Genomic DNA, 27,587 nt, shown 5'->3' with positions numbered 1-27,587 from the left:
TTCAAGGACCGCAACTTCTCCCCTTCGATGGTCGAAAATGCTCTCGACCGTGTCTCTTGCATTTCCCACACCTCTGCCCTCACATCCCCTCCTCACAACAAAAACCAAGACAGAACTCCCCTTGTCCTCACATATCACTCCATTAATCTCTGTATTCAACATATCATTCTCTGCCACTTCCGCATTCTGCAATCCGACCCCACAACCAAAGATAAATTTCCCTCCCCACAACTATTTGCCTTCCTTAGGGACTGCTCTATCCGTAACTTCCTCGTCCACTCCACAGTCCCCACTTGCCCCACCACCCCCAGCACCTTTCCCTGCAACCGCAGGAAGAGCTACACCTGCCCCTACACCTCCCTCTCCCACCTCTATCCAAGGCACCAAACAAACCTTTCACATCAGACAGAGGTTCACCTGCACATCCGTCAATGTGGCCTATTGTATCCGTTGCTCCTGATGCGGCGTCCTCTATATCGGTGAGATCTAGCGGAGACTCGGAGACCGCTTTGTACAGCACCTGCGCCCTGTTCGCAACAAACGATGACACATTCCAATCGCAAACCATTTCAACTCCCCCTCCCACTCACTGGACAACATGTCCATCCTGGGCCTCCTCCAGTATCACAATGATGCCACCTGCGAACTGGAGGAGCAGCACCTCATATTCCTACTTGGAAGCCTACAACCCAATGGTCTCAATGTGGACTTTACCTGTTTCAAAATTTCCCCACCCCGGCCTCATCCCATGACCAACCTTCCCTCTCATCCCCGCCTCCTTGACCTGACACAACCTGTCCATCTTCTCTCCCACCAATCCACTCCTCCCACCTCACTGACCAATCCCAACTACTACCTACCTGCACTAACCTATCACCATCCCACCTACTTTCTCTATTTATTTTTCGGCTCCCTTCCCCCCCCCCCATTTCTGAAGAAGGGACCTGACCCGAAACATCAACTTTCCTGCTCCTGTGTTGCTGCCTGGCCTGCTGTGTTAGTCCAGTTCCACACTGTGTTATCTCTGACTCCAGCATCGGCAGTTCTTACTATCTCTGGATGGGTAGATGGCTAGGAAAGGCTTAAAGAATATGAGCCAAATGCTGACAAATGGGACTAGATTAATTTAAGATATCTGGTCTGCATGGATGAGTTGGACTGAAGGGCTTGTTTCCATGCTGTACATCTCTATGACTCTACTTAAGTAACTGCTTCGACTTCCATTTGTCCATTAAGAGATAGTCAGTACACTTCCAAAGTGATTGCAGCGAAGTGAGTTTACTCACTGTATATCCTGCCTTTAGAAACTCGTTACAGATAGTCCACGTCATTTTCATCCAGAAATGAGGTATTTACTAATGATTTTAGAATCATAAAATATTGGACCAGAAATAGGCCATTCAGGCCTTCCAGCCTGCTCCACCATTCAATTTGATCATAGCTGATCATCCAATTTAGTATCATAACCCCGTTTTCTCCCTATAACTTTTGATTCCTTTAATTCTTTCAACTATATCTGTGCCTTTCTTGAAAGTCTTCAATGTATTGGCCTCAACAGTTTCCCGTGGCAATGAATTCCACAGGCTCACCACTTTATGAGTGAAAAAATTCCTCCTCATCTCAGTTCTAAAAGGCCTAACCCTTATCCTTCAACTGTGACCACAGTCATCGAAAACATCCTCCCTGCATTTACCCTGTGTACTGCTGTGAGAATGCTGTCTCTTTCAGAGCACACGACAAAGTAATTGTGTTGACGACTGCACCTAGGAATTCATCAAGTTGGTGATTTTTTTTTGAATACTGTTTAAACATTAAGCTAATGCCATTTTAAATTCCTCATTTTACTTTGCAGTAATTCGTATTAGGACAATAAAGTAGGCTAGTTATACAAATATACCTTAGTACAAATATAATTACAACAGTTAATTGTATATGTAATATTTACAGATTAATACAGAAGTATCCTTGCACTGCAAGTGAAATACAGAAAGAAAGGATATGCATTTCTTCATGTTCATTGCAAGTCTCATAATTGCATACAGTTCACACCCACACTTCAAAGCCTTCTCTTAGAAGTTGCAATGACCTCAGTTGTGTTCTTCCAAATAACGAAAACTTGTTACCAGCCAACCTGGGAAGAAAATGTCAACACTGATTGTAAAGTTGGGACAAAACATAGAAAGATTGTGATGAACTGTACAATAATGCATTTTTAGCACAGAGTCGTTAAGGGGCTTAAACATTTCAATAAACTGTTTGTGATTGCTACATAACACAGTTTACTCAGTTATCGCAAATGCATTCCTTCGTAATGATGTCAGATAATAAACAAAAATCTCGCAGAATATTTACACAAGTCTGACTGGGTACCTACCTGATCCACTTCAATCCTGTGTTGCGTTTTATGAGACGTGTGAATGGAAGAATGGATTTATCACTGAAATAATTACCGTCCACGTCCAAGCCCTTCATGGTCCAATTTGCACTAACGGACAAGTCAATATCCTGTGCACAGTCATCAGTGAGACTATTGCAATCCAATCTGCTGAATGTGAAATGACCACTGTTTAATTTTAGGGATTACTATTCTTAAGACTGACTGTAATTAACCCCCTTTTACATGACAAATGCAATGGAAATTATTCCTCAAATAACTCCACAGAGGACGTTAGCCCGTCACTAAGTCTCCCTTTATTTACACATGAATAGTCCTTGACATAAGTCCTGCCTCATTCAGAGTCAGGTACCAGCGTGTCAGTATGTTTATTTTATTTGTCAGCCAGGGCTCCCTGATTAGACCAGATTAACAGCCCCAATCAGGGAATTCATATCCTATGAGGTCCAGCTGGCTGACCTCCTTCGAATTCATATATCCCTCCCCCTCTGAGTCCAAGAGGGCAGTTCTTTCCCTTGGAGATACCCCGGGGGAGCTTTAGCACCAGGTCAGGTTCCACCAAATTGGCAACCGATGCAGGTGGCAAGCAACGCACAGGAGCTCACCTGTTGTGCCAGGAGCATCTCAGTAGAATCCCACTCTTGTCACCACTAAAACAACTCCGCAGATGCTGGTAATAATAAGACCATAAGACATAGGAGCAGAAATTAGGCCATTGGGCCCATCCAGTCTGCTATGTCATTCAATCATGGCTGATAAGTTCCTCAACCCCATTCTCCCGCTTTCTCCCCGTAACCCTTGATGCCCTTGATAATCCCATCACCAAGTCTCCCTTTATTTGCACATGAACAAATCTTTGACTTTAGTACTGTCTCTTCAGAGTCAGCTACTAGAGAGACCAGATTAACAGTCCCAATCTATGGAATCCGCACTCTATGAAGTCCAGCTGACTGACTGACCTCGTTACAATCACTAAATCTCCATGCTATGACGGTATACTGCTATTGACTTTTGCTAATATAAATTCTGAATTCACGTGCCTCAATATCTTGATTTTGCAGCCAGGATCGATTAGTGCTACAGTCAATCTTCTGGCTCCCAAATCACCCAGACTGTTGTGGCTCAAAACCAGTGTTTCGAGTGTCTGGTTAATACGGAGAGCTGACTCCAGGTGTTCAGCGCACACATGGGTAAAATGGTTACCCCACAACCTGCAAGAGTCAAATACACATCCATGAATTACCTGAAAACATACAATAATATCTCGCAAGGCATGCACTAATAGCCTGACTTGCATCCATTTAACAGCAAACATTATTTTAACCAGCAGCTTATCAAGTGGCACCCTTGATAAACCAGCGAGAAATAAAAACCCAAATGTCACGAGGTTTTATGCTGTAAATAAAGTATAACAGCAATATGTATAGCCCGCTGCATTACTTACTGTGTGTTTTTGCAATGAATTTAGGAGGTGTGTCACTCAGGGTGGAGATTCCCGCTTTTGCATTGAATGCCAAATGCAGAGATGTTAGCATATAACCTGTGTTGATGCTACTCTGCAGTTATGGGGAGCTGTTGTCATGATGTGCTCTGAATGGGTTTGTAAATGTAGCCGGTGCCTATCAATATAAATGCCCTACTGGAAGAAGGGAAGCTGAGCGCCCCTTGCGATGGGGAGGGGGTGACCTAATGGAATTATCTCTGGACGACTAATCCAGAGAGATCTGCATAATGTCTTGGGGAACCCCAGGTTCCAATCCCAGAAGATGGTGACATTTAAATGCAATAAAAATCTCAAATTAAGAGTCGAACAATGACCATATTGATGCACAGAATCCCGACAGTGCAGAAAGAGTTCAGCCCATTGAGCCTGCGCCGACCCTCCAAAGAACATCCCTACGCCTTTAACCCTGCATTTAGCACAGCTGACACACCTAGCCTGCACATCCCTGGACGCTACAGGGCAATTTAGCATGGTCAATCCACCTAACTTGTAAATCTTTGGACTGTGGGAGGAAATCGAAGCACTCAGACGAATTCCACACAAGCTCAAGGAGTGCAAACTCCACACAGTCAGAAGTCACATGACCCCAGGTTATAGTCCAACAGGTTTATTTGAAATCACTAGCTTTCGGACAAAGGAACAGTGCTATGAAAGCTTGTGATTTCAAATAAACCTGTTGGACTATAACCTGGGGTCATGTGACTTCTGACTTTGTCCACCTCAGTCCAACACCGGCACCTCCACATCAAACTCCACACAGACTGTCGCCCAAGGCTAGGATCAAACCTGGGTCTCTGGTGCTGTGAGGCAGCAATGGTTAGCATGGAGTAATCGATTTTTTGGCAGAAAAGCCCATCTGGTTCACTAATGCCACTTCAGGGGAGGAAAGCCAAATTGTGGGAACAGGTTCATGCTGTGGAGTGATGCTAACAGTGGACGTTTCATGCCCGCGCCAGCTGAGGTCACCGTGATGATACTACCTTTCCAACCTCTCCCCTTGCCTGAAGCGTGGTGACCCTGAAGTTAATGAGAGAGCAGGAGAGTGATGACCTTTTTTACATGTGACTCCAGACCCACAGCAATGTGTTCAACTCTTAACCGCCTTAAATCGAATTCTGGATGGGAAATAAATTCTGGCCACACCATCAATGACCTCAAGGCTGGCATGGTGGCTCATTGGATAGCACTGCTACCTCACAGTGCCAGGCACCGGGCTTCGATTTTAGCCTCAAGTGATTGTTTGTGTGGAGATTGCAAGTTCTCCCTGCGTTGGTTTCTGCCTGGTGCTCTAGTTTCCTCCCGTGGCCCAAAGACGTGCATGTTCGGTGGATTGGCCATGCTAAATTGCCCTGTAGTATACAGGATAGGTAGGTAAGCCATGGTAAAAATGTGGGGTTATGAGAATGGGATGGGTTTGGGAGGGATGCCCTTAGAAGCGTTGGTGTAAAACTGATGGGCTGAATGGCCTCTCTCTGCATTATAGGGATTCTATAGTCCCATGAATGAATAAAATAAATGCTCAACGTTTAGTGTTTTTTGTTTTTTGCAGCTCTTGACAGTGTTAAGAACACACAGTTGAGGAGACACGACCTTGTCAAAGTTACCTGAAGAGTTTTGTTTGCAAGCTGGACAGTGGAAAATGCAGTTGCTCGGTTAAGAACCTCTTCGAGATATCACTTATACACGAAAGAAAAGTGCCATGCGGCCGTTATAATGTCACCCACACGGAGCTCACCTCTGATTTGGGGTCATGTGGTCAAGTCGGCAAATGTTTGCCAACTGATCGAAACAGTCTGCGTTTGCAAAGGCCAGTGCCCTCAGAAACATGGCTGTTTTTTTTAATAACAAAAGAAGTCTCATACAGGACCTGTACACATTCCGGTGAATGGTCAGGGTAGGCAATACGTCTAATCCTAAAGACACTATTTTGAATGAAGTGCACTCCTACTCGCAGATTCAGAAGCAAAAGAAATGACTCAAATTAATTATGAACAAGAAAGGAAATGAGGGTTCGGCACCAATGGGGAATTCTCATGGCATCTGTATTCAAATAGATTTCCTTACTCCAACGTATGTATTTTGCAGTCTGTCCTGGTCAATGCAGCAAACAATCCTTCAGATGACATGTCACTCAATTTGTTCTCATTTAATCTACAGGTTGATAGAAAGAGATGAGTATTTAATTAGCGGCCATCATCAAAATCTCATAATATTTCTATCCAACAGTATCAAACAGTTCAGTACTGGACACCTTACTTAAAGAAGGATGTTAAAGTCCTGGAGAGAGATTTACTAGAATGGTGACAGGAATGAGGGATTTTAAATACAAGGAAAGATGAGAGAAATTGGGCATGTTATCCTTGGAGCAGAGAAGATTAAGAGGTGGCCCTATGGCGGTGGTCAAAATTATGAATAATTTCGACAGGGTAAAGAGGGATATTCGGTTTCCACTATTGAGAATGTCAGTAACTAGGGGTCACAATTTCAAGACTATCAGCAAGAGAGCCAGGAGTGAGATGAGGAGAAACTTCTTTACTCAGAGAGTTATTATGGTTTGGAAAACGCTGCCTGGGAGAGCAATGAAGGCAGATTCCCTAAGAGGTTTCAAAAGAGAGCTGGATATATATTTGAAAGTGACAAACGGAGAAGGCTACAGAGATGGGGCTGGAGAGTAGGTCTGGCTGCATCGCTCTTTCAGAAGCCGTACAGACACAATGTGTCAAATGGTCCTCTTTCAGTCCTGTAAAATTCTGAGTCTATGATTCTATAACACTATTTTACACAAAACATTCAATTATTATTACTTATTCTCAGAATGTCAGGGGCATTTTTTCACAATGTGGTGGAACATAGCAACAGAAGTTTTTAAAATAACGAGCTGCCTGGACACAGAAGATGGGGAGAAGCTGCACCCACTCATGAAAGGAAAATTAATGAGAGGGTAGAGATTTAAAATGCTGTGCAAATGAAACAAGGGTGATGTGAGAAAAAAAAATGTTTTCACACAGCAAGTAGTTAGGATTTGGAATGCATTGCCTGAAAATGTGATGGAGACAGGTGCAATTGAGGTGATCAAGAGGAAACTGTATGGTTATTTAAATAGCAACAAGGGTGGAAGGTTTTGGGGAAGAAAGCAGGATATTGACATTAGGTAATATACTCATCGGGCTATTGAGGGAGTGATTCCTGAGATGGTGGGACTGTTATTCAAGGAGAAACTGGATCAATTATGGAGCATCGTAGGGTGAGGGGTGACTTTACAGAGGTTTATAAAAATCATGAGGGGCATGGATGGGGTGAATAGCCAAGTTATTTTGCCGAGGGTGGGGGAGTCAAAAATTAGATGCCAGAGGTTTAGGGTGAGAGGGAAAATATTTAAAAAAGGACCTGAGGAGCAAGTTTTTCAGGCAGTGGGTGGTGTATACAATGAACTGCCAAAGGAAGTGGTGGAGGCTGTTACAATTACAACATTTCAAAGGCATCTGGATGGGCATACGGATAGAAAGAGTTTAATAGGGATATGAGCCAAATGCTGGCAAATGGAAGTATGTCAGATTGGGATGTTTGGGTGTCATGGACAAGTTGGGCCTAAGGGTCTGTTTCTATGCTGTACAACGCTATGACACTATGTGTAGGGTTATATTCGCTAGAGTTTAGAAGGCTGAAGAAGGAACTCATAGAAACCTATAAAATTCTAACAGGATGAGACAAGGTAGATGTGGTATTGATGTTCCTGATGACTAGGGAGTTCCAGAACCAGGGCTCACAGTCCAAGGATAAGGAGTAGTCCATTTAGGACAGAGATGAGGAGAAATGTCTCCACCCAGATAGTAGGAAGGCTGTGGAATTCTCTACCACAGGAAACTGTGGAGGCCACAACATTGGAGATTTTTAGGAAAGATGTAGATACCGTTCTTAGGGCAAATAGAATCAAATAGTTTGCAGAGGAAGTGGAAACAGGGTACTGAGTTGGATGATCAGCTATGATCATATTGAATGGAGGAGCAGGCTCAAAGGGTTGAATAGCCTACTCCTGCTCCTATATTCTCTGTTTCTATGAAGAACCAGTGCAGGCACAATGGGCCGAATGTCCTCCTTTGGTGCTTTACCATTTCTCTGGTATTGCAGGTTGTGCAATCCACCCCATCCCCCAATCTCCCCCAATCTACAGATCCCTGAAAGTGGCAGGACAGGTTAATTGTGTTGTTAAGAAGGCACGTGGGATACATGTTTTTAACAGACGTGGCATAGATTATCAGAGCTGGGCAGTCATGCTGAAGCTGTACAGGACTTTGTTTATGCCACAGCTGGAGTACAGTTTCAGGTCCCCGCACTATAGGAAGGATGGGATTGTACTGGAAAGGGGTGCAGAGGAGATTCACCAGCATGCTGCCTGGGATGCATAATTTCAGCGATGAAGAAAAGCTGGATAAGCTTGGGTTGTTTTTTTTTGGAGCAAGGAAGGTTGAGGGGTGAAATCTGATAAATTATGGACAGGGTGGATGGAAAGCAGCTGTTTTCTTTAGACAAAGGGTCAATTATAAAGGGACATAACTGTAAAGTGAAAGGCAGAAGTCTTAGAAGGGATGAGAGAAGAAACAAATCATCCAGACGGTGGTGGGAGACCAGAATGCCCTGACTGGGAGGGTAGTTGAGGCGGGAAACCTCACAACATTTAAAAAGTACTGGGATGAGCACTTGAAATGTTATATTATTCAAGGCTAGTGCAGGAAAGTGGGACTAGTGTTAGTAGTAATATATTTTTGGTAGTATGGCATTGATGGACCAAAGGGCCTCTTCTGCACGGTATGAATCTATGATATCCATCTCTCCCTCCTTATGGTGTCACCATCTATGACTTAACAACAGATCACAGTACCTCAGCACTTTACACCGATGTAGGACTGGTGCTAAGCAACGCAATCCATCATCCTCAATATAACAGTTATTGAGATTGAGGTCTTCAACCGTGTGGCATAGTTGTATTCCGACTGCAATAGCCATACAATTTATGGGAGTCAACTTTACAGGTTTCCACCCTCCAAATGCTAGTTGCTTCGTGGAACCAACAGTCCTCCTGGCCAGTTCTTCGTTCTGAGATTCATATAGGTTGCACAATGTCTTCAGAAGATCTACTTTGTCCAGCTCACTGTTCATGTTTTGAATCCCCGCTTGGATTCTCAGCTCCAAGAATGCAGTTAACTTGCAAATGGTTTCACCCGGTACAGGACCCAGGAGTTCCTTCAGCAGCTGAGACAGGGCTGGAGAGCAAAGGCCGAAGAGACATCGCAGAAACACTACAAACTGCGCGTCTCTCTCATCATAATGCTTCTCCAGGACACTGATGAGCTCTTCGGGATCAGCATTCACAAGCAGACCCACCGCAGCCAAGAAACCCTGAACCGGTGGATGAGGGAATCTGTATGTGACCCCACCAGCAAATTCCTCCCCCTCCAAAATCTCTGCCGGGATGTGGGATCGCAATTCTGATAGAGTGAGCCTCTGATGACAGGAAGATTCCTCGAGAACAGAAGTCTCCTGACAGATTCCTTCGTAGGCTAATTCACAGACTTTCAGCAGAATTGGAATGTGGTCTTTTCCCCATCTGCACCTACCAGTGAACATTGTGAAGACAAAAGTCATTAGCAAGTAGGCAATGGTCACTGGAGGCCTCTCCCCGGGGGGGCATTGGTATGTGAACAAAAAGTCCAGGGATGTGTCAACAGTCTCACAGTAAGAAGGGTTTGCCCGCAAGTTGTAGACACTTCTACTCTCCTTCGTGTGTCTGCAAGCCTCCGCCGCAACTTCTTCACTTTGAAAAACCTTCCAGAAATACTCCTGTGCCTTGTGGTCAGTGCAGTCCTGGAGACGGGAGTCATTCTCGAACGTCGAGCTGGTTTCCTGGAGTTCTTCTTGCTGCTGTTTTGCATTCAAGTCTAGGAATTGCAATGAATTGTTTTATATCATTGTTGGTATTTCTTTCTTTCAACACCTAGATTCACGTTCTAGATAGTTTCCTTTTCAACAAGATCAAAGACATTATTACAGACCACCATGCAAGGGGGACTTGAACCCAGTTCTCCTGGCTCAGAGGTATGGACGCAACTACCATGTCACCAGTGCCCTCTTTCCTGAAGGATTGTATAATCCATGAGGCTATAGGTAATTTCCGAGTCAACCTGTTCTGAGAGGTCATTACACACTCCCAGAGTATTCTGGAATAGAACTGTGCCTCCTGGCTCAGAGGTAAGGACACTACCACAGCTCAATAAATGGTGTCTGTCTGAGTAATACAATTTAAATCATCAGCTTATTGTTATCAACCTGTTCAGCTATGTTATCACATAGTTGAGGATTAGGTAGAACTTTAACCCATGCCTCTTGGTTCAAAGGTTGGAACATAATCACAACAGCCCTAGATTTGCCTTCTAGACATTTTTTTTTTATATCAACAAACTCGAATATGCTATGACACCCGTCTGCAGCAACTGGGAGTTGAACAAGAGGTAAGGACACTACCACTCTGCCACAAGATTTACGTTCTATTTAATTTCATAGAGATCTTTAATAGTTGCTGATTGATGATTGAAATGTAGAGGCTGCAATGACAAAGCATCTAAATTGTCTTCCTGCCACACATTTAAATGATCACTTCAGGCATTTCTAAAGATTTTTCTGCTCCCTGTTCATTACTGGGGAGTGGCTGTCTAGCAGTATTATTGCTATTCAACCAGAGACCCAGTTAACGTTCTGAGGTTCGGGGTTCAAATCTCACCACTCAAAATGGTCGAATTTGAATTCAATAAAAATCTGCAAACCATTGTCAATTATCAGGGAAAAAAACAACTGGTTCACTTATGTCCTTTAGGGAAAGAAACTGCAATCCTTACGTGATCTGGCCTAGATGTGACTCCAGGCCCTGAGCAATGTTATTGACCCTGTTATGATGGGCAATAATTGCTGACCTAACCAGCAATGCCCACATCCCACGAATGAGTAATTTACAAACTTCATCCACGTATAGAATAGAAATGAGTTGGAATTTCTATTTTCTCACATTTGTTAATTTTGCAGACAGGCTGAAATGCATTCTTCTGAAACAGTTCATTAAAATTTGTGAAGGAGATGGATGTTAGATTGAGGATTGAAAAACTTGCTTACCTTTTGAATGATTGAGCTCTTCCCCACTTTGCTTCGCCTGCAGTATTTGAGCGCCTCCTAAGAAAAGTCATACACTAGCTGTTAGTAACAGGCTTTGTAATGATAGATTTTTCTAGTTAATGCTCTCAGTTACGTTTATTTCTGAAATGATGTCTTGATAAGGCAAATGAACAATGAGAGGTTACTGGTTTTGCTTTGAAGACTGGATGATGTTTCTGAGATGGGACATGGTAACAGTACAGGCCATTCAAGCGGGAATGTCATATGCACCTGCTCCTACTGAACACAGATCCATGTTGCATGTGCTCACTTGCAAGAGTCAGCTTGGGGAAACAAACAAAACTTTAAAAATAACCATAAGTCAAGTTGGGAAATGACTTTTCCATCACCGTCAAATGTGCTATTTATCTTTTTTTTTGCCTCTATTCATTCACAGGATGGTTAGACCAGCATTTATTGCCCATTCCAGAGGGTAGTTAAGAAAGAAATAATATTGCTGTGGCTCTGGAGTCAAATGTAGGCCAGATGAGATGACGATAGCAGCTTCTTTTCTTAAGGGACATTAGTGAACCCGAGGGATTTTTGCCAACAATCAACAATGGATTCATGGTCATTAAATTTTTAATCCCAGATTTTTCTTTTTAAAATTGAATTCAAGTTCCACCATAGTTGGATGACAAATTGGGTCGTCAAACTGTGTCTGGGTCTCTAGACAAATAGTCCAGCGATAAGGCATCATCTGTAACTACAGGTGAGGTGCCTGATGACTAGAGGGTAGCTAATGTTGCACTTTTGCTTGAGAAAGATTATCAGGAGAAACTGGGGAACTGTAAAACTGAGTCTGCCTTCAGTTGTGGGTAAATTGTTGGAGGTCACTATAAAAGATAAGATTTATGGATATTTAGAGAGGCAAAACTTGATTAGGTATAATCAGCATGGTTTTGTGCAAGGAAAATCGTGTCTCACAAACTTGATTGAGTTTCTTGAGGAAGTTACCAAAAAGATTGATGAGGGCAGTGCTAAGGATGTTGTTTATTTGGATTTTAGTAAAGCCTTTGACAAGGTTCCGTATCGCAGGCTAATCAGTAAAGTTAGGTCACATGGAATTCATGACGAACTTGCCAATTGGATACATAATTGGCTTAATGGTAGGAGTCAGAGGGTAATAGTGGAGGGTTGCTTTTCAGACTGGAGGCCTGTCACCAGGGGTGTTCCACAGGGATCAGTTCTGGGTTATCTTTTGTTTGTCATTTATATAAATGATTTGGATGACAATATGGAAGGTATAATTAGTAAGTTTGCGGAAGACACCAAAATTGGTGGCACAGTGGAAAAGGTTTTCTAAGATTACAAAGGGACCTTGATCAAGGGGTTAATAGGCTAAAAAACGGCAGATGGAGTTCAATCTGGATAATTGCAAGGCAATGTGTTTTGATACAGCAAACACGGGTAGAGATATACAATTAATGGTAGGCCCTTAGGTAGTATTTTAGTACAGAAGGGCCAAAAGATGCAGGTACATAATTCTTTGAAGTTTGCATCACATATAGACAGGGTGGTTAAAAAGGCATTTGGCACACATGCCTTCATTGCTCAGTCCTTTGAGTGTAGGAATTGGGAAGTTATGTTGAATAATGGTGAGGCCTCTTCTGGAAAACTGCGTCCAGTTATGGTCGTCCAATTATGGGAAGGATATTATCAAGCTGGAGAAGGTTCAGAAGAGGTTTACAAGGATGTTGCTGGGAATGGAATGTTTGAGTTGTGCAGAAAGGTTGGATCGGCTGGTACTATTCTCTCTGGAGCATAAGAGGTTGAAAGGTGACCTTACAGAAATTTATACAACAATGAGAAGTACAGATAGAGTTAACGGTAGTTGTCTTTTCCCTGATATGGGAGATTTCATGACTAGGGGACATAGTTTTAAGATGAGACGAGAGAGATCTATAAAAAGATATGAGCGGCAATTGTTTTTTACACAGAATGTGTGGAATGAGCTTCCTGAGGAAGTGGTGGATGCAGGTACAATTGCAATGTTTAAGAGACATTTGGATAGATACATGAATAGGAAATATTTGGACAGATATGGGCTAGAAGCAGGCATGGGGAACTAGTTGGACTGAAAGGTCTCTTTCCATGTTGTATGACTGTGACTCTATAGTACCACTAGGCCATCACCTCCTCATAGAATCCCTACAGTGTGGAAACAGGCCCTTCGGCCCAACAAGTCTACACCGAATCACAGAGCATCCCACCCAGACACATCCCTCTGTAACCCACCTTATCTACACATCCCTGAACACTGTGGGCAATTTAGCATGGCCAATCCACTTGAACTGCACATCCTTGGACTGTGGGAGGAAACCCACACAGAGAACATGCAAACTCTACACAGGCAGTCACCCAAGGGTGGAATCAAACCCGGGTCCCTGGTGCTGTGAGGCAGCAGTGCTAACTACTGAGCCACCGTGCTGCCCTTTCCTCATTGCATACAATGTGTGGGGAAGTTTAAACAGCTACCACTGTTGGAGAATGTGGCAGATTAAATATTGTTATATGATCCCTACAATGTGCAAACAGGCCATTCAGCCCATCATGTGCACACCAACCTACTGCAGAGCATCCCATCCAGACCCACCTCATACCATGTACTTCCCATTACTATATGTCCTTGCTTGCCTGCTGTGGGAAGTTTAGCACAGCCAATTCACCTAACCTGCACATCTCTGAACTGTGGGAGGAAACTGGAGCTCCCAGAGACCCTCGCAGGCACAGGGAAAAGGTGCAAACTCCACACAGACAGTCACCCGAGGTTGGAATCAAACCCGGGTCCCTAGTTTTGCAAGGCAGTCGTACTAACCACTGAGCCACCTGACTACACGCTTTGCAATTTTATTACTTATGTTTCTGGTATTGTAAGAGATGTGATTACTACAGGGCTTCAGTTAGCTTGCATTGCTAGTTCGTGCTGCAGAGTGACACCAACAGTATGGGTTCAATTCCTGCACTAGCTGAGGTTACCATGATGGGCCCTAAATTCTCAACCTCACCCCTTGTCAAAGGCATGGTGACAGTCACCCCTCTCTCCAATGAAAGCAGCCCAGAGATCTGTTAGGACTATGTTGTTAGTGATTCGGATAGTTCTCTGCTCAAAAAGTCTATCTCTACACAAGTCAGAACACAACGCAGAACAATATGAAAGATCCCTTTGTAAGTACAGGAAATTGTTCATATATCAGCTCTTTAAAATTAGAGCCCTTAATGGGATCACGTGCCTAAATCTGGGACACTCATAAAATTGTTCAAACAGCCATTTGATAAGAAATAAGTACATGCATGTCACATAAACAGATATGTTATCAGATGACTTTTTTTCTGTTTAAATAACAAACTAATTAGTCTCCAATTTTTCTGTGTCATGTATAAGTTCCTAAATCACAGTGTCATGTTGATTTCAATGCTAGGTGTCAAATGAGATTCCTTCAGATACACATAGGCAGAACTGTTAGGCCAGTAGCAACAAATTTACAGAACAAAGTCAGGTCCAGTTTCTGGGGCAGAGCAGTTAAAGATCAGAGGAAACAAACTAAACAGAACTTGTAAATTTTACACTTAGGTGACCTCTTGGAATAAACAATGTGGATATGATTCAATTTGACTTTGAATCAGAATATGAAAGGAGATATTCTTAGGAATGAGTTTCAAACTTAATTATGGGAGTTTATAAAGTACGATAATTGAATTAACCACAGGAAACAAGGCTAACTGTTAGTCGATAAACACACAGATAGAGAGAGAGAAGCATTGAATAGCTATTTGATGTGGAACAAAATAAGAACATAGCCCTAAAACAAAACAATCCATTTGAATTATTGATTAACCCTGAACAATTTGAAGCAGAGTCGGTATCAAACTGATGGAAATAGCTTGCATGAATGGGATGAATAAAACAAATGCAACTGAAATGATATATCTTTAAACAGCAAGTGATAGATGCCGAGAGGATGTTTCCCCTCATGGAACAGTCTAGGAGCAGAGGGCATAGTCTCAGAATAAAGGGGTGCCTATTTAAGATCGAGATGAGGAAGAATCTCGTGTCTCAGAAGGTCTTGAGTCATTGCAAGGTATTCGATTAAACGTTAGAAAGAAATGCAGCTCAGGAGAAAGCAAAGTTGATTACAGAAATAAAATGAAGAAGGAACACTGTCTTGGAGGCAAGGTGTGGAGGTGGAGTTCCCACAGGACCTTTCACCACTTACATTAATATCATGGAAAGGGACAAGAGGATACAGAGTCATAGAGTCATACAGCACCGAAACAGACCCTTCGGTCCAATTCGTCCATGCCAACCAGATTTTCCAAATGTAACAACTCCCATTTGCCTGTATTTGGCCCATATCCCTCCAAACCTTTCCATTCCCTGTCCAAATGTATTTTAAAAGTCGTAATTGTATCCGCCTCTACCACTTCCTCTAGCAGCTCATTCCATATACACCCCACTCTCTGTCTGAAAAAGTTGCTCCTCAAGGCCTTATTATATCTTTCCCCACTCACCTTAAACACGTGTCCTCTACTTTTGGACTTCCCTACCCTGGAGAAAAGACCTTGAGTATTTGCCTTATCCATGTCCTTCATGATTTTATAAACCTCCAAAAGGTCACCTCTTAACCACCTACACTCCAGGCAAAAAGGCCCCAGCCTATTCAGCCTCTTCTTATAACTCAAACCCTCCAGTCCTGGTAACACCCTCGTAAATCTTTTTCTGGTCCATTCCTGGTTTGACTACATCCTTCCCATAACAGGACAACCAGAACTGTACACAGTACTCCAAAAGTGACCTCACCAAAAGTGTACAGCAGCAACATGATGTCCCAACTTCTATACTCATGCTTTGACCAATGAAGGCAAGTGTGCCAAACAAATTATTCACCACCTCTGTCCACCTGTGGCATTACTTTCAAGAAACTATGCAGCTGCAATCCTAGGTGTCTCTGCTGGACAACACTCCACAGTGCCCTAACATTAACTGTGTGAGTCCTGCCCTGTTGTGTCTTACCAAAATGCATCACTTAGCACCTAGCAATAAGTCATGATGCTCATTGGAAAGCTGCAACAGACATGATGGGCTGAATGGACTCCTGTGCTGTTGCAATTCTACTGCCCGGGAACTCAACACCAACTAAAGTTGGCCTGTATGAAAAAAAAATTGAGCATCAATTCAGTGCCACCCATTTACCTCTACAGTTTGGCTTGGACACTGACTGCCAAAGTTGAGGAAGGACATTGCGAACTTCCAGCAGCATTCCAACGTCTTAATGAATTATTAAGGAATTAATAAGGAAGCCAATTTATACAGTGGCAATTGGAGTTCAGACGACATAGTCTCAGAATTAGGGGGCACCAATTTAAGAATGAGATGAGGGGGAATTTCTTCCCTCAGAGGGCTGTGAGTCTTTGGAACTCCTTGCCACAGAGAGTTGGAGGGGGCTGAGCCCTTGTGTATGTTAAAGGCTGAGACAGAGTCAGAGTCACAGAGCATGGAAATAGAGCCTTTGGTCCAACCCATCCGCATGGACCATACCTCCCAATCTAACCCAGTTCCATTTGTCAGCATTTGCCCCATTTCTCTCTAAATTCTTCCCATTCATATATCCATCCAGATGCCTTTTGAATTTTGTAATTGTACCAGTCTCCACCACTTCCTCTGGCAGTTAGTTCAATACATGTACCACCCTCTGGGTCCTTTTTTAAATCTTTCCCCTCTCATCTTAAATCTATGCCCACTGGTTTTGAATTCTCCCACCCTAAGAAAAAGACCTTGGCTAATCACCCTATCCATGCCCCTCAATATTTTATAAACCTCCATAAAGGTTCCAAGAAACACCTCTGAGTAAAGGAGAAAAATTTCCAGCCTGCCCAGCCTCTCCCTCTAGCTCAAATCCTCCAGTCCAGACCACATCCTTGCAAATCTTTTCTGCACCTTCTCAAGTTTAACAACTTTGCAAGTTTTTCGGGTGGCACAGTGGTTAGCACTGCTGCCTCACAGCGCCAGGGACCTGGGGTCGATTCCTCCCTTGGGCAACTGTCTGTGTGGAGTTCACACATTCTCCCCGTGTCTACATAGGTTTCCTTCAGGTGCTCCAGTTTCCTCCCACAATACAAAGATGTGCAGACAACGTGGATTTACCATGCTAAATTGCCCGTGGTGTTCAAGGATGTTAAGGTTCGGTGGGTTATAGAGGGACAGGTCTGGGTTGGATGCTCTGAGGGTCAGCGTAGACTTATTGGGCCGAAGGGCCTGTTTCTCTACACTGTAGCGATTCTATGAAAAAAAAATCCTTTCCATATATCCTTTCAGATACCTGGATAATTGGGGCTCATTCTGGGGTAGGTGGGACCTCTACAAATGGGATTGTCTACACCTGAACCAGAGGGGTACCAATATCCTGGGGGGGAAATTTGCTAATGCTCTTCGGGAGGGTTTAAATTAATTCAACAGGGGGGTGGGAACCTGAATTGTAGCTCCAGTGTACAGGAGGTTGAGAGTAGTGAGGTCATAAATAAGGTTTCAAGGTCGCAGGAGTGTACTGGCAGGCAGGAAGGTGGTTTGAAGTGTGTCTACTTCAATGCCAGGAGCATCCGGAATAAGGTGGGTGAACTTGCAGCATGGGTTGGTACCTGGGACTTCGATGTTGTGGCCATTTCGGAGACATGGATAGAGCAGGGACAGGAATGGTTGTTGCAGGTTCCGGGGTTTAGATGTTTCAGTAAGATCAGGGAAGGTGGTAAAAGAGGGGGAGGTGTGGCATTGTTAGTCAAGGACAGTATTAAGGTGGCAGAAAGGACATTTGATGACAACTCGTCTACTGAGGTAGTATGGGCTGAGGTTAGAACCAGGAAAGGAGAGGTCACCCTGTTGGGAGTTTTCTATAGGCCTCCAAAAAGTTCCAGAGATGTAGAGGAAAAGATTACAAAGATGATTCTGGATAGGAGCGAAAGTAACAGGGTAGTTGTTATGGGGGACTTTAACTTTCCAAATATTGACTGGAAACGCTATAGTTCGAGTACTTCAGATGGGTCAGATTTTGTCCAATGTGTGCAGGAGGGTTTCCTGACACAGTATGTAGATAGGCCAACAAGAGGCGAGGCCACATTGGATTTGGTACTGGGTAATGAACCAGGCCAGGTGTTAGATTTGGAGGTAGGTGAGCACTTTGGTGGTAGTGACCACAATTCCGTTACGTTTACTTTAGCAATGGAAAGGGATCAGTATATAATGCAGGGCAAGAGTTATAGCTGGGGGAAAGGCAATTATGAGGCAATGAGGCAAGATTTAGGATGCATAGGATGGAGAAGGAAACTGCAGGGGCTGGGCACAATCGAAATGTAGAGCTTGTTCAAGGAACAGCTACTGTGTGTCCTTGAGAAGTATGTACCTGTCAGGCAGGGAGGAAGTGGTCGAGCGAGGGAAACATGGTTTACTAAAGAAGTTGAATCTCTTGTCAAAAGGAAGAAGGAGGCTTATGTCGAGATGAGGCGTGAAGGCTCAGTGAGGGCACTTGAGAGTTACAAGTTAGCCAGGAAGGACCTAAAGAGAGAGCTAAGAAGAGCCAGGAGGGGACATGAGAAGTCTTTAGCAGGTAGGATCAAGTAAAACCCTAAAGCTTTCTATAGGTATGTCAGGAATAAAAGAATGAGTAGAGTAAAATTGGGGACGGTCATGTGGTGTATTTGGATTTCAGTAAAGCGTTTGATAAGGTTCCCCATGGTAGGCTATTGCAGAAAATACAGAGGCATGGGATTGAGGGTGATTTAGCGGTTTGGATCAGAAATTGGCTAGCTGTAAGAAGACAGAGGGTGGTGGTTGATGAGAAATGTTCATCCTGGAGTTCAGTTCCTCGTGGTGTACCTCAAGGATCTGTTTTGGGGCCACTGCTGTTTGTCATTTTTATAAATGACCTGGATGAGGGCGTAGAAGGATGGGTTAGTAAATTTGCGGATGACACCAAAGTCGGTGGAGTTGTGGATAGTGCAGAAGGATGTTGCAGGTTACAGAGGGACATAGATAAGCTGCAAAGCTGGGCTGAGAGGTGGCAAATGGAGTTTAATGCGGAAAAGTGTGAGGTGATTCACTTTGGAAGGAGTAACAGGAATAGAGAGTACTGGGCTAATGGTAAGATTCTTGGTAGTGTGGATGAGCAGAAAGATCTCGGTGTCCATGTGCATAGATCACTGAAAGTTGCCACCCAGGTTGATAGCGTTGTTAAGAAGGCATACAGTATGTTAGGTTTTATTGGTAGAGGGATTGAGTTTCGGAGCCATGAGGTCATGTTGCAGCTGTGCAAAACTCTGGTGCGGCCGCACTTGGAGTATTGCGTACAGTTCTGGTCACCGCATTATAGGAAGGATGTGGAAGCATTGGAAAGGGTGCAGAGGAGATTTACCAGGATGTTGCCTGGTATGGAGGGAAGGTCTTATGAGGAAAGGCTGAGGGTCTTGAGGCTGTTTTTGTTAGAGAGAAGAAGGTTAAGAGGTGACTTGATAGAGACATACAAGATGATCAGAGGATTAGATAGGGTGGACAGTGGGAGCCTTTTTCCTCGGATGGTGATAGCTAGCACAAGGGGACATAGCTTTAAATTGAGGGGTGATAGATATAGGACAGATGTCAGAGGTAGGTTCTTTACTCAGAGAGTAGTAAGGGCATGGAATGCCCTGCCTGCAAAAATAGTAGACTCGCCCACTTTAAGGGCATTTAAATGGTCATTGGATAAACATATGGATGATAATGGAATAGTTTAGGTTAGATGGGCTTCAGATTGGTTTCACAGGTCGGCGCAACATCGAGGGCCGAAGGGCCTGTACTGCGCTGTAATGTTCTATGTTCTATGTTCTATGTTCTATAGAATGGCAATCAGAATTGTATGCAGTCTTCTAAAAGTGGCCTCAGAATCTCAGTCAGGCAGGGAGTCAAAGGTTTCAGGGAAAGAGCAGGAAAGTTACTTTGAAGAATGGCGGATCAGCCATGCTCCTATCAGAAAGCAGAGCAGAATCGCAGGTCTAAACAGCCTCTAATGGTCTTAAACCATAGAATTGGGGAGGCAATGGCCTAGTGGTATTATCGCTGGATTGTTCATCCAGAGACCCAGATACAGTTCCAGGGACCTGGATTTGAATCCCGCCACAGCAGATATTGGAATTTGAGCTCATTTTTTAAAAAATCTGGAATTAGGAATCTAATAATGATCAATAACCCATTGCTGATTGTTGGGGAAAACCCATCTGGTTCACTAATGTCCTTTAAGGAAGGAAACTGCCATTCTTAACTGCTCTGGCCTACATGTGACTCCAGGCCCACAGAAATATGGTTGATTCTGATCTGCCCTCTGGGCAATTAGGATGGGCAAGGGAAATAAATGCTCCTGGTCAGCGATGCCCTCAACCCGTGAATGAATAGTTAAAAAAAAAGGAATCTCCATAAAGTGTCACATCATTGACCTGTGCTTCCTTGTACAGCTGATGCCTGATCCTGCTTGACATCCTGCAGCTCCATATCTTTCAAACCTGTCATATCCGGCATTGTTGGGAAGGCTGCCCTTGGTGTATGATGATCCTCAGAACTGGAATCATGTGAGGGAGGAGTGAATGTGGGGTTGGAGAGACAGTAGTGGGACGAGTAGTTTTCAACTGCTACAATTGCCTGATTTTCTTTCAAATCCACACTCCGGTATTCACAACAGAGGTAACTTAACAATTGCTGAAAACAACCAAAGTCTGTTTCAGTTCCAGTGGCCAACTGCTCTGTCTGTTCGACTTCATCAGTGTTGTGTATAAAGTCTGATTTATTGACTTCTTTCATATTGGCTATTCTTTCGCTTGCCTCATTTGACATCCAAGCTCTAGTCCTTGTTATGACGTTGCTTACTCCGGTCGTTTCTGTTTCTCCTGGTGAATTCAGTCCATCACCAGAACAGCTCATAAGTTCCCATTCCAAATTTCCATTACAGGTCATCTAACGCCAAATTCCGCTCAGTAGTAACTTCACTTTAAGGCCTTCTATGGTGTGGCGGTAATGTCCCCACCTCTGAGGCAGGAGGTCGGAACTCAAGTCTCCCCAATTACAGAGAAGTGTTCTGTAAAATAACTGCACCACTGTGGACAGCGTTCTTTGTTTTTTAACCCCTTGTTCCTCCTGAAGAAATTCCATTTCCAATCAAGTTCATTTCCTATGTGGGGAGAATTTACAAAAGAAAGGCTTTATTTTCCAAACATTCTTACTCCACCTCCACCCAAAAACCCCTCCCCTGCCCCCACACCCCTTCTTCTGTTTATGGAATAATTTGAGAAAAGTGAAACTGCAGGAAGAAGTTGAGAATGTGAACCCCTTTTGAGAATGGAACAATATCTCTACTGACTGAACAAATGCGAAAATATGAAACCTGATTGGAGCAGAAGGCAGGGGGATGGAAAAAGACTCGAGAATAATTCCAGAGTTTTCAACTCCGGGTCAACCGGAAATATTCAGATCCTTCTGCTCAAAGACGAGAAGTTTGAGGAGGGATTGGTTGGAGGTGTTTAAAATAATGAAGTGAGACATTTCTCCTTGACAGAATTGCTGACAATCAGGGAATGTCAATGGTTAAGTAATCTAGAGAGTTAAAGTGATGCTCTGCAGCCATGGAGCGGAATCCTACCAAAGCAGACGGTCAATTTTGAGCTCAATGAATAAATTCCTAGAGAGCCCAACAATCATCACAAACCATTACTGATTGTCATAAACCTCCATCTGATGTTCTCAGGGTCATTTGGGAAGGAAATTCTGCCAATATCGAATGATCTCAATCTACACGTGTTGAGCCTCACCTGCTTTTGAAGGTAGCCAGGCAAGGCACTCCATTGTTGCAATGTCTGATAAAAGGAATGAAACTGGATAGCGCACCAATGATTGACCAAGGCACCAGGAGTGACAGCAGGACACAATACCTCGTACAGCATGCAAAATCCTCCTGGCTAACACCCGGCCAAATTTAGGAGCATTGTCCCACGGGGCGACTGAAGCAACAACCTGACACAGTCGAACTCATGGACTCATCCCTTCATCCCCATGACTGCCATCTGAGGGTATGTCTGCCCCATGAGCAAGGCAGACACACCGGTTTGGGTGGGGGAGCAATACAGCAGTACACAGTCAGGAGGGAGTTGGAATAAGAGTCTTCAGTATTGACTATGGACCCCATGAACTGTCCTGTCATCAGGGCTAACATTGGAGAGTTAATATCCTTCTGATTACTATCGAGCACATGCCTCCCTCCTACCATCACTCCACACCCCAACTGATGTTGAGAACAACTTGGAAGAAGCACCAAGAATGATAATGGCACAGAAGGGCACTTCTTGTGTGGGGCATTTCAAAGTCTCTCATAAAGATCGGCTTGACAGCTGCACTACAGTTCGAGTTAGTTGGGTGCTAAAGGACATAGCTGCTAGACTGGGTCTGCAGCAGATGGTGAGGGAACCAACAAGAGGGAAAAACACACTTGCCCTCATCCTTACCAATCTGCTAGCTGCAGATGCATCTGTCAATGACAGGATCAGTAAGAGTGACCACAGCACTGTCCATGTGGAGATGAAGTCCCACCTTCACATTAAGAATAATCTCCATCATGTTGTGTGGCACTATCACTGTGCTAAATTGGTCAGACTCGAACAGATCTAGCAACTTAACACTGGGCATCCATGAGGTACTGCTGACCATTGACAGCAGAAGAATTGTAACCTCATGGCCTGTTATAACCTTTTCTCAACCATTACCATCAAGCCAGGGGATGAACCCTGGTTTAATAGAGAGCACAGGAGGGCTTGCTAGGAGCAGCGCCAGGCATACCTAAAAACATGTCAGTCTGGTAATGCCAGAACACAGAGTGGCTTGCATGCCAAGTAGCATTGACAGGGCAAAGTGATTCCTCAACAAACTGTGGTGAATGGTGGTGGATAATTTAAAATTCTTGGAGGGTGGATGTTCCACAATATCACATGCTCAAAACTGGGGATAGGTCGGGGAGTCTAATGCATCTTTGCAGAAGACACGACTGAAGAACTTGGAGCCATCTTCAACATGAAGTAATACATGGATGATCATATCAGTCTTCCTTTTGATGTCAATAACATTACAGATACTGTGACGGTACTGTGTCTTTAAGAAACACAACGTTCTGTCCTGTTTCTCTTGTGGAGCAGTGGTAATGAAATGTCTCCTTCAGACAGCTAGTTGGTAAACAGCTTATGAGTTCTCCCTGCCTGTTTTTAGAATCATGAGTGGGAGGGGTCAGGACTCACACAGACCCAGGAAGGATTTCAATTTTGCTTTCAGTTCATGAGAAGATTTCTGCTCGCTGCGGAGCTAAAAGCTGGAGTTCCTAGCAGCTAGACAGCAACACTTCCTCTTAAAAATCAAAAGGGGCAGGTTGCTTCTCTTCTCTGGAGAGACAGCACCTGAGAACCATAACTGTTTGCTGAATTGCACTTTTTCTAAAGGATGCGTTTATGGGATGCTGCCGATATTGGAACAGTTGATGGCAGTAGTTAAATAATACATTATCTTGTTCAGTATTTCAATGAAGTTATGCAAATTCTCTTTTCTTTTATATTTAACTGTTGTAAAAATAAAGTGAGTTTTGATTAATGTTTGCTCAATCAAATCACATCAGGAACACAGCAACTTGCCTTTAAATAAATATAAAAGTCAGAGTCTTGGCTATCTACTTACAATAGCTTGGGTCCGGGTCTGGTCTGGTGCATAACAAGTCCAACCTTGAGCCAATTTGATTCGTTCCACATGATATCAGGAAATGACTGAAGGCAATATAATGTTCCTTAAGATATTTTGGCAATATTACTGAAGACTAACTCGCGAGAACTAGTCCTGACCTTAGTCAAACTGTTCCTGTACAGTTACAACAATGGAATTTACCTGAAAATGTGGAAAACTGCCCCAATTCTTGACCAACCACTTCATTTTCAATCAACAGAAAACTGACGGAAAGCATCCTTGAGTCTTCAACATCTTTGATCTGAAAGCAAGTTCGTTTTTCACCAGAATCGGCAGAATATGAGCTCCTCATCACAGTGGTTATTTTAACAAATAACGTAAGACCATAAGACGTTGAAGCAGAAGTAAGCCATTCAGCCCATCGAGTCTGCTCTGCATTCAATGTGATCATGTCTGACTTCATAATCCTTAAACTGCACTTTGCTGCCTTTTCCCCATAACCCTTCATTCCCTTACTGGTTAAAAATCTGTCTATATCAGCCTTGAATATACTTAATGACTTAGCCTTAACAGCCGTCTGTGGTAAAGATTCACCATCCTCAGAAAATAAAATTCCCCTTAACTCCGTCTCAAATGTGTGACCTGTTATTCTCAGAATATTTCCTCTGGTCCTAGATTCTCCCACAGGGGGAAAAGTCCTTTCCGCATCTATGCTGTCAAGTCCTCTAAGCCTTTTCGATGTTTCAATAGGTTCATGCCTAATTCTTCTATATTCCATCAAGTACAGGTCTACTCTACCTCTCCTCATAAGATAATCCCTCCCTTCCTGGTGTCAGCCAAGTAAACCTTCTCTGGATTGCCTCCAACTGCAACATATATTTCCTGAGATATGGGGCCCAGAACTATTTACATTATTACAGCTGTGGTCTGACGAGTATCTTTAGCATGACCTCCCCATTTTTATACTCTATTCCTGTTGAAATAAAGACTAAATTTTCATTTACCTTCCCTGTTAATTGCTGAACATGGATGTTAACTTTTTTTTTAATGATTCATGAATGAGGACTCCCAAATCCCTTCAAGTCGTGCAGATCTACAGTGCAGGAAAAGGCCCTTCAGCCCATCAACTCTGCACTGGTATTGCATTTTGGTCAAACAAATAAGGGCAGGACTTATACAGTTAATGGTATGGTTCTGGGTAGTGTTATAGACCAGCAAGACCTAGCGGCTCAGGCACATAATTCCTTGAAATTTGCATCACAGTTAGAAACGGTGATTAAAAAAGCATTTAGCACGCTTGCCTTCATTGCTCAGACCTTTGAGTATAGGAGTTAGGACATCATGTTGCAGTTGTACAAGACGTTCATGAGGCTGTTTTTGGAGTACTGTGTACAGTGTTGGTCGTTCTGTTTTATTAAGGATATTATTAAGCTGGAGAGGATTCAGAAAAGACCTACCAGGATGTTGCCAGGAATGGAAGGTTTGAGTGATAAGGAGGGCCTGGGTAGACTGGAACTTTTTTTTTTCACTGGAGCATAGGAGGTTGAGGGGTGACCTTGAAGGCATACATATGATGAATAGCAAAGGTCTTTTCCCTAGGGTGGGGGAGTTCGAAAATTGAAGGCATATTTTTAAAGTGAGAGGAGAAAATTTAGAAAGGACATGAGTGGCATTTTTTTTTTACTCAGAGAGTGGTTCATGTGTGGAATGAACTGCTAGAGGAAGTGGTGAATACAGATACAGTTACAATGGTTAAAAGACATTTGGATAAGTACATGAACAGGAAAGGTTTGGAGGGATATGGGCCAGGAGCAGGTGGGGGGACTAGTTTAGTTTGGGAACATGGTTGACGTGGACTAATTGGACCAAGGGTCTGTATGATTCCATGCTGTATGATTCTATAACTCCTTAACCAGCTAACTATTCTAACCCATTTCCCAGCACTTGGCCCATAGCCTCGCCATCTCAAGTGCACATCTAAATACTTCTTCAATGTTATGAGGATCTCGGCCTCTATCACCCTTACAGGCAGTGAGTTCCAGATTTCCATCACCTTCTGGGTGAAAATATTTTCCTGACATTCCTTCTGACCTTCTGCCTTTATCTTAAATCTATCCTCCTACTCTTCAGACAGTCAGTGCAGATTCAATGGGCTGAATGGCCTTTTTCCACATTGTAGAATCCTATGACATCTAAAGCAAAAGCCAGGAAGTGCTCAAGAAACTCAGCAGGTCTGGCAGCATCTGGAATCATACAGCACAGTACAGGCCCTTCGGCCCATCAAGTCTGTACCAGCAAAATAAAAACAACTCTAAAACTGCACTAATCCCACATTCTAACACACATAGTTAGCCAAATATCTTTTAAATGTTGTAACTGTACCTGAATTCATCACTTCCTCTAGAACGCATTAACCACTCTCTGAGTAAAAAAAAAAATGCCACTCATGTAACACACAATGTTACATGCTCATTCAAGGACTTTTTAAAGTTTGTGAATTTTTCCCACATCACCTATCCTCCCAGTCTGCGTATTCCAGACCACTACCACTCTCTGGGTGGAAAACAGAATTCCTCAAATTCCATCTAAATGCCTTGCCTTTCACTTTAAAATTACACCCCCATTTGTTCTGAAAATGGGGCTAGTGCAAATTTAGTGTAGCTTTGTAATGGTACTGAATCGATGGGCCAAATGGCCTCTTCCGAACAGTACTATTCTATCTCCAAGGAATAGCTGCTTTCTATTCACACTGTCCATGTCCCTCATAACATTATACACATCTATCAGGTTCCCCCTCAACTTCTGTAAAGAAAACAACTCGAGCTTATCCATCCTCTGTCGAGAGAGAAGCTCAGAACTCGGGAGACCCAAAACATTAACTTGGTTTCCCTCTCTATTTTAACAAATGCCGCCAAACCTGCTGAATTTCTTCAGCAATTTCAGTTTTGGGGGTTTGACTGTGTTCTGACCTTGTTTGTGGTCAAATATCGACACATCAAACCAAGTGACAGATTCCAACGTAGAACTAGTTGGTACAGTACAGCCGCCTCACAATTTCAGGCTTTTCAAAAGAAACAAAAAGCTGACAAGAACCAAGCAACAGATCCCCGGAGTTTCACGAGCAATCCATGACCACATCCTTACCAATGTTGCCTCACAGAATTAATACAAAGAAGGCAAATCTATCTCCATTCTTTCCTCGCATCAATCCTTTCCGAGTCTCACTGGCTTATGTTTGCTGAGTTTCAATTGTTTCTCTGTTGCACTGATATGCTTTCCCTTACTCCGCCCTTTTTGGATTGTGTTTCGACTCTCAGGAGCACCCTGATCAAAGGTCAGCCGCAACGTGACTGGAAACAACATGGAATTATGCAAATATTTTATCAGTCCATCGTTACCTCAAGGCCACCATCCCCTCCTCCCCCACTTCAACTCTCCCACCACACACTCCCCACCCAACAAAACAAACCTGAGCTAATTCCAAAGCTGGTGTTAGAAACAGGTCGTAGTTCATTTCAACAAGGTGTGCAATTTAAAGGTAACAAAGAGAATGTACGGCAATGGGGACAGAGTAGAAGAACTGAGATAAACAGTAGTTGAAGAAAACAAGATAATGGTAGTGAAGGGCTCTTGTGGTGGAGTAGTATTGTCCTTACCTCTGAAACAGGAGTCCCAGGTTCAAGACTCACATGCTCCAGAGGAGAGTAATAATATGGATCAGTGTATTGTCTAATGATATGAAGTCAAATACAATGGATGTC

General features: G+C 43.4%; 1 protein-coding gene across 4 annotated transcripts; it reads right to left on the bottom strand.

The window, feature by feature from the left end:
- Positions 1–1,894: 1,894 nt before the first annotated feature.
- Positions 1,895–27,066, bottom strand: LOC125488040 (NACHT, LRR and PYD domains-containing protein 3-like). 4 transcript variants are annotated; one of them, XM_048620805.1, is made up of 10 exons: positions 26,971–27,053; positions 24,028–24,127; positions 23,824–23,909; positions 20,556–21,283; positions 11,061–11,117; positions 8,779–9,835; positions 5,964–6,050; positions 3,436–3,606; positions 2,375–2,542; positions 1,895–2,131 (listed from the first exon to the last, which is right to left on the bottom strand). In XM_048620805.1, the coding sequence occupies exons 4-10, from the start codon at positions 21,067–21,069 to the stop codon at positions 2,044–2,046; spliced, it is 2,142 nt and encodes a 713-aa protein (XP_048476762.1). In that variant the 5' UTR covers positions 21,070–21,283; positions 23,824–23,909; positions 24,028–24,127; positions 26,971–27,053; the 3' UTR covers positions 1,895–2,043. The 4 variants fall into 4 exon arrangements, with proteins under 4 accessions (XP_048476762.1, XP_048476761.1, XP_048476764.1 ...); XM_048620804.1 differs by lacking the exon at positions 24,028–24,127 and having other exon boundaries at positions 26,971–27,066; XM_048620807.1 differs by lacking the exon at positions 23,824–23,909.
- Positions 27,067–27,587: the final 521 nt, after the last annotated feature.

Source organism: Rhincodon typus, chromosome 48 (assembly GCF_021869965.1).
Source record: "Rhincodon typus isolate 14 chromosome 48, sRhiTyp1.1, whole genome shotgun sequence".
Taxonomy (NCBI): domain Eukaryota; kingdom Metazoa; phylum Chordata; class Chondrichthyes; order Orectolobiformes; family Rhincodontidae; genus Rhincodon; species Rhincodon typus.
This window is presented reverse-complemented; position numbering and strand designations above follow the sequence as displayed.

What these genes read in the sequence shown, in the direction of transcription:
- LOC125488040 (XM_048620804.1), bottom strand. Translation starts at nt 21,069, where the DNA reads ATGACCTGTAATGGAAATTTGGAATGGGAACTTATGAGCTGTTCTGGT. An exon ending in CATCGGTGTAAAGTGCTGAG is followed by an intron (nt 6,051 to 8,778) that starts GTACTGTGATCT and finishes ATCAACCTGTAG; the next exon opens with ATTAAATGAGAACAAATTGA. An exon ending in TGCAAAATCAAGATATTGAG is followed by an intron (nt 2,543 to 3,435) that starts GCACGTGAATTC and finishes CACATTCAGCAG; the next exon opens with ATTGGATTGCAATAGTCTCA.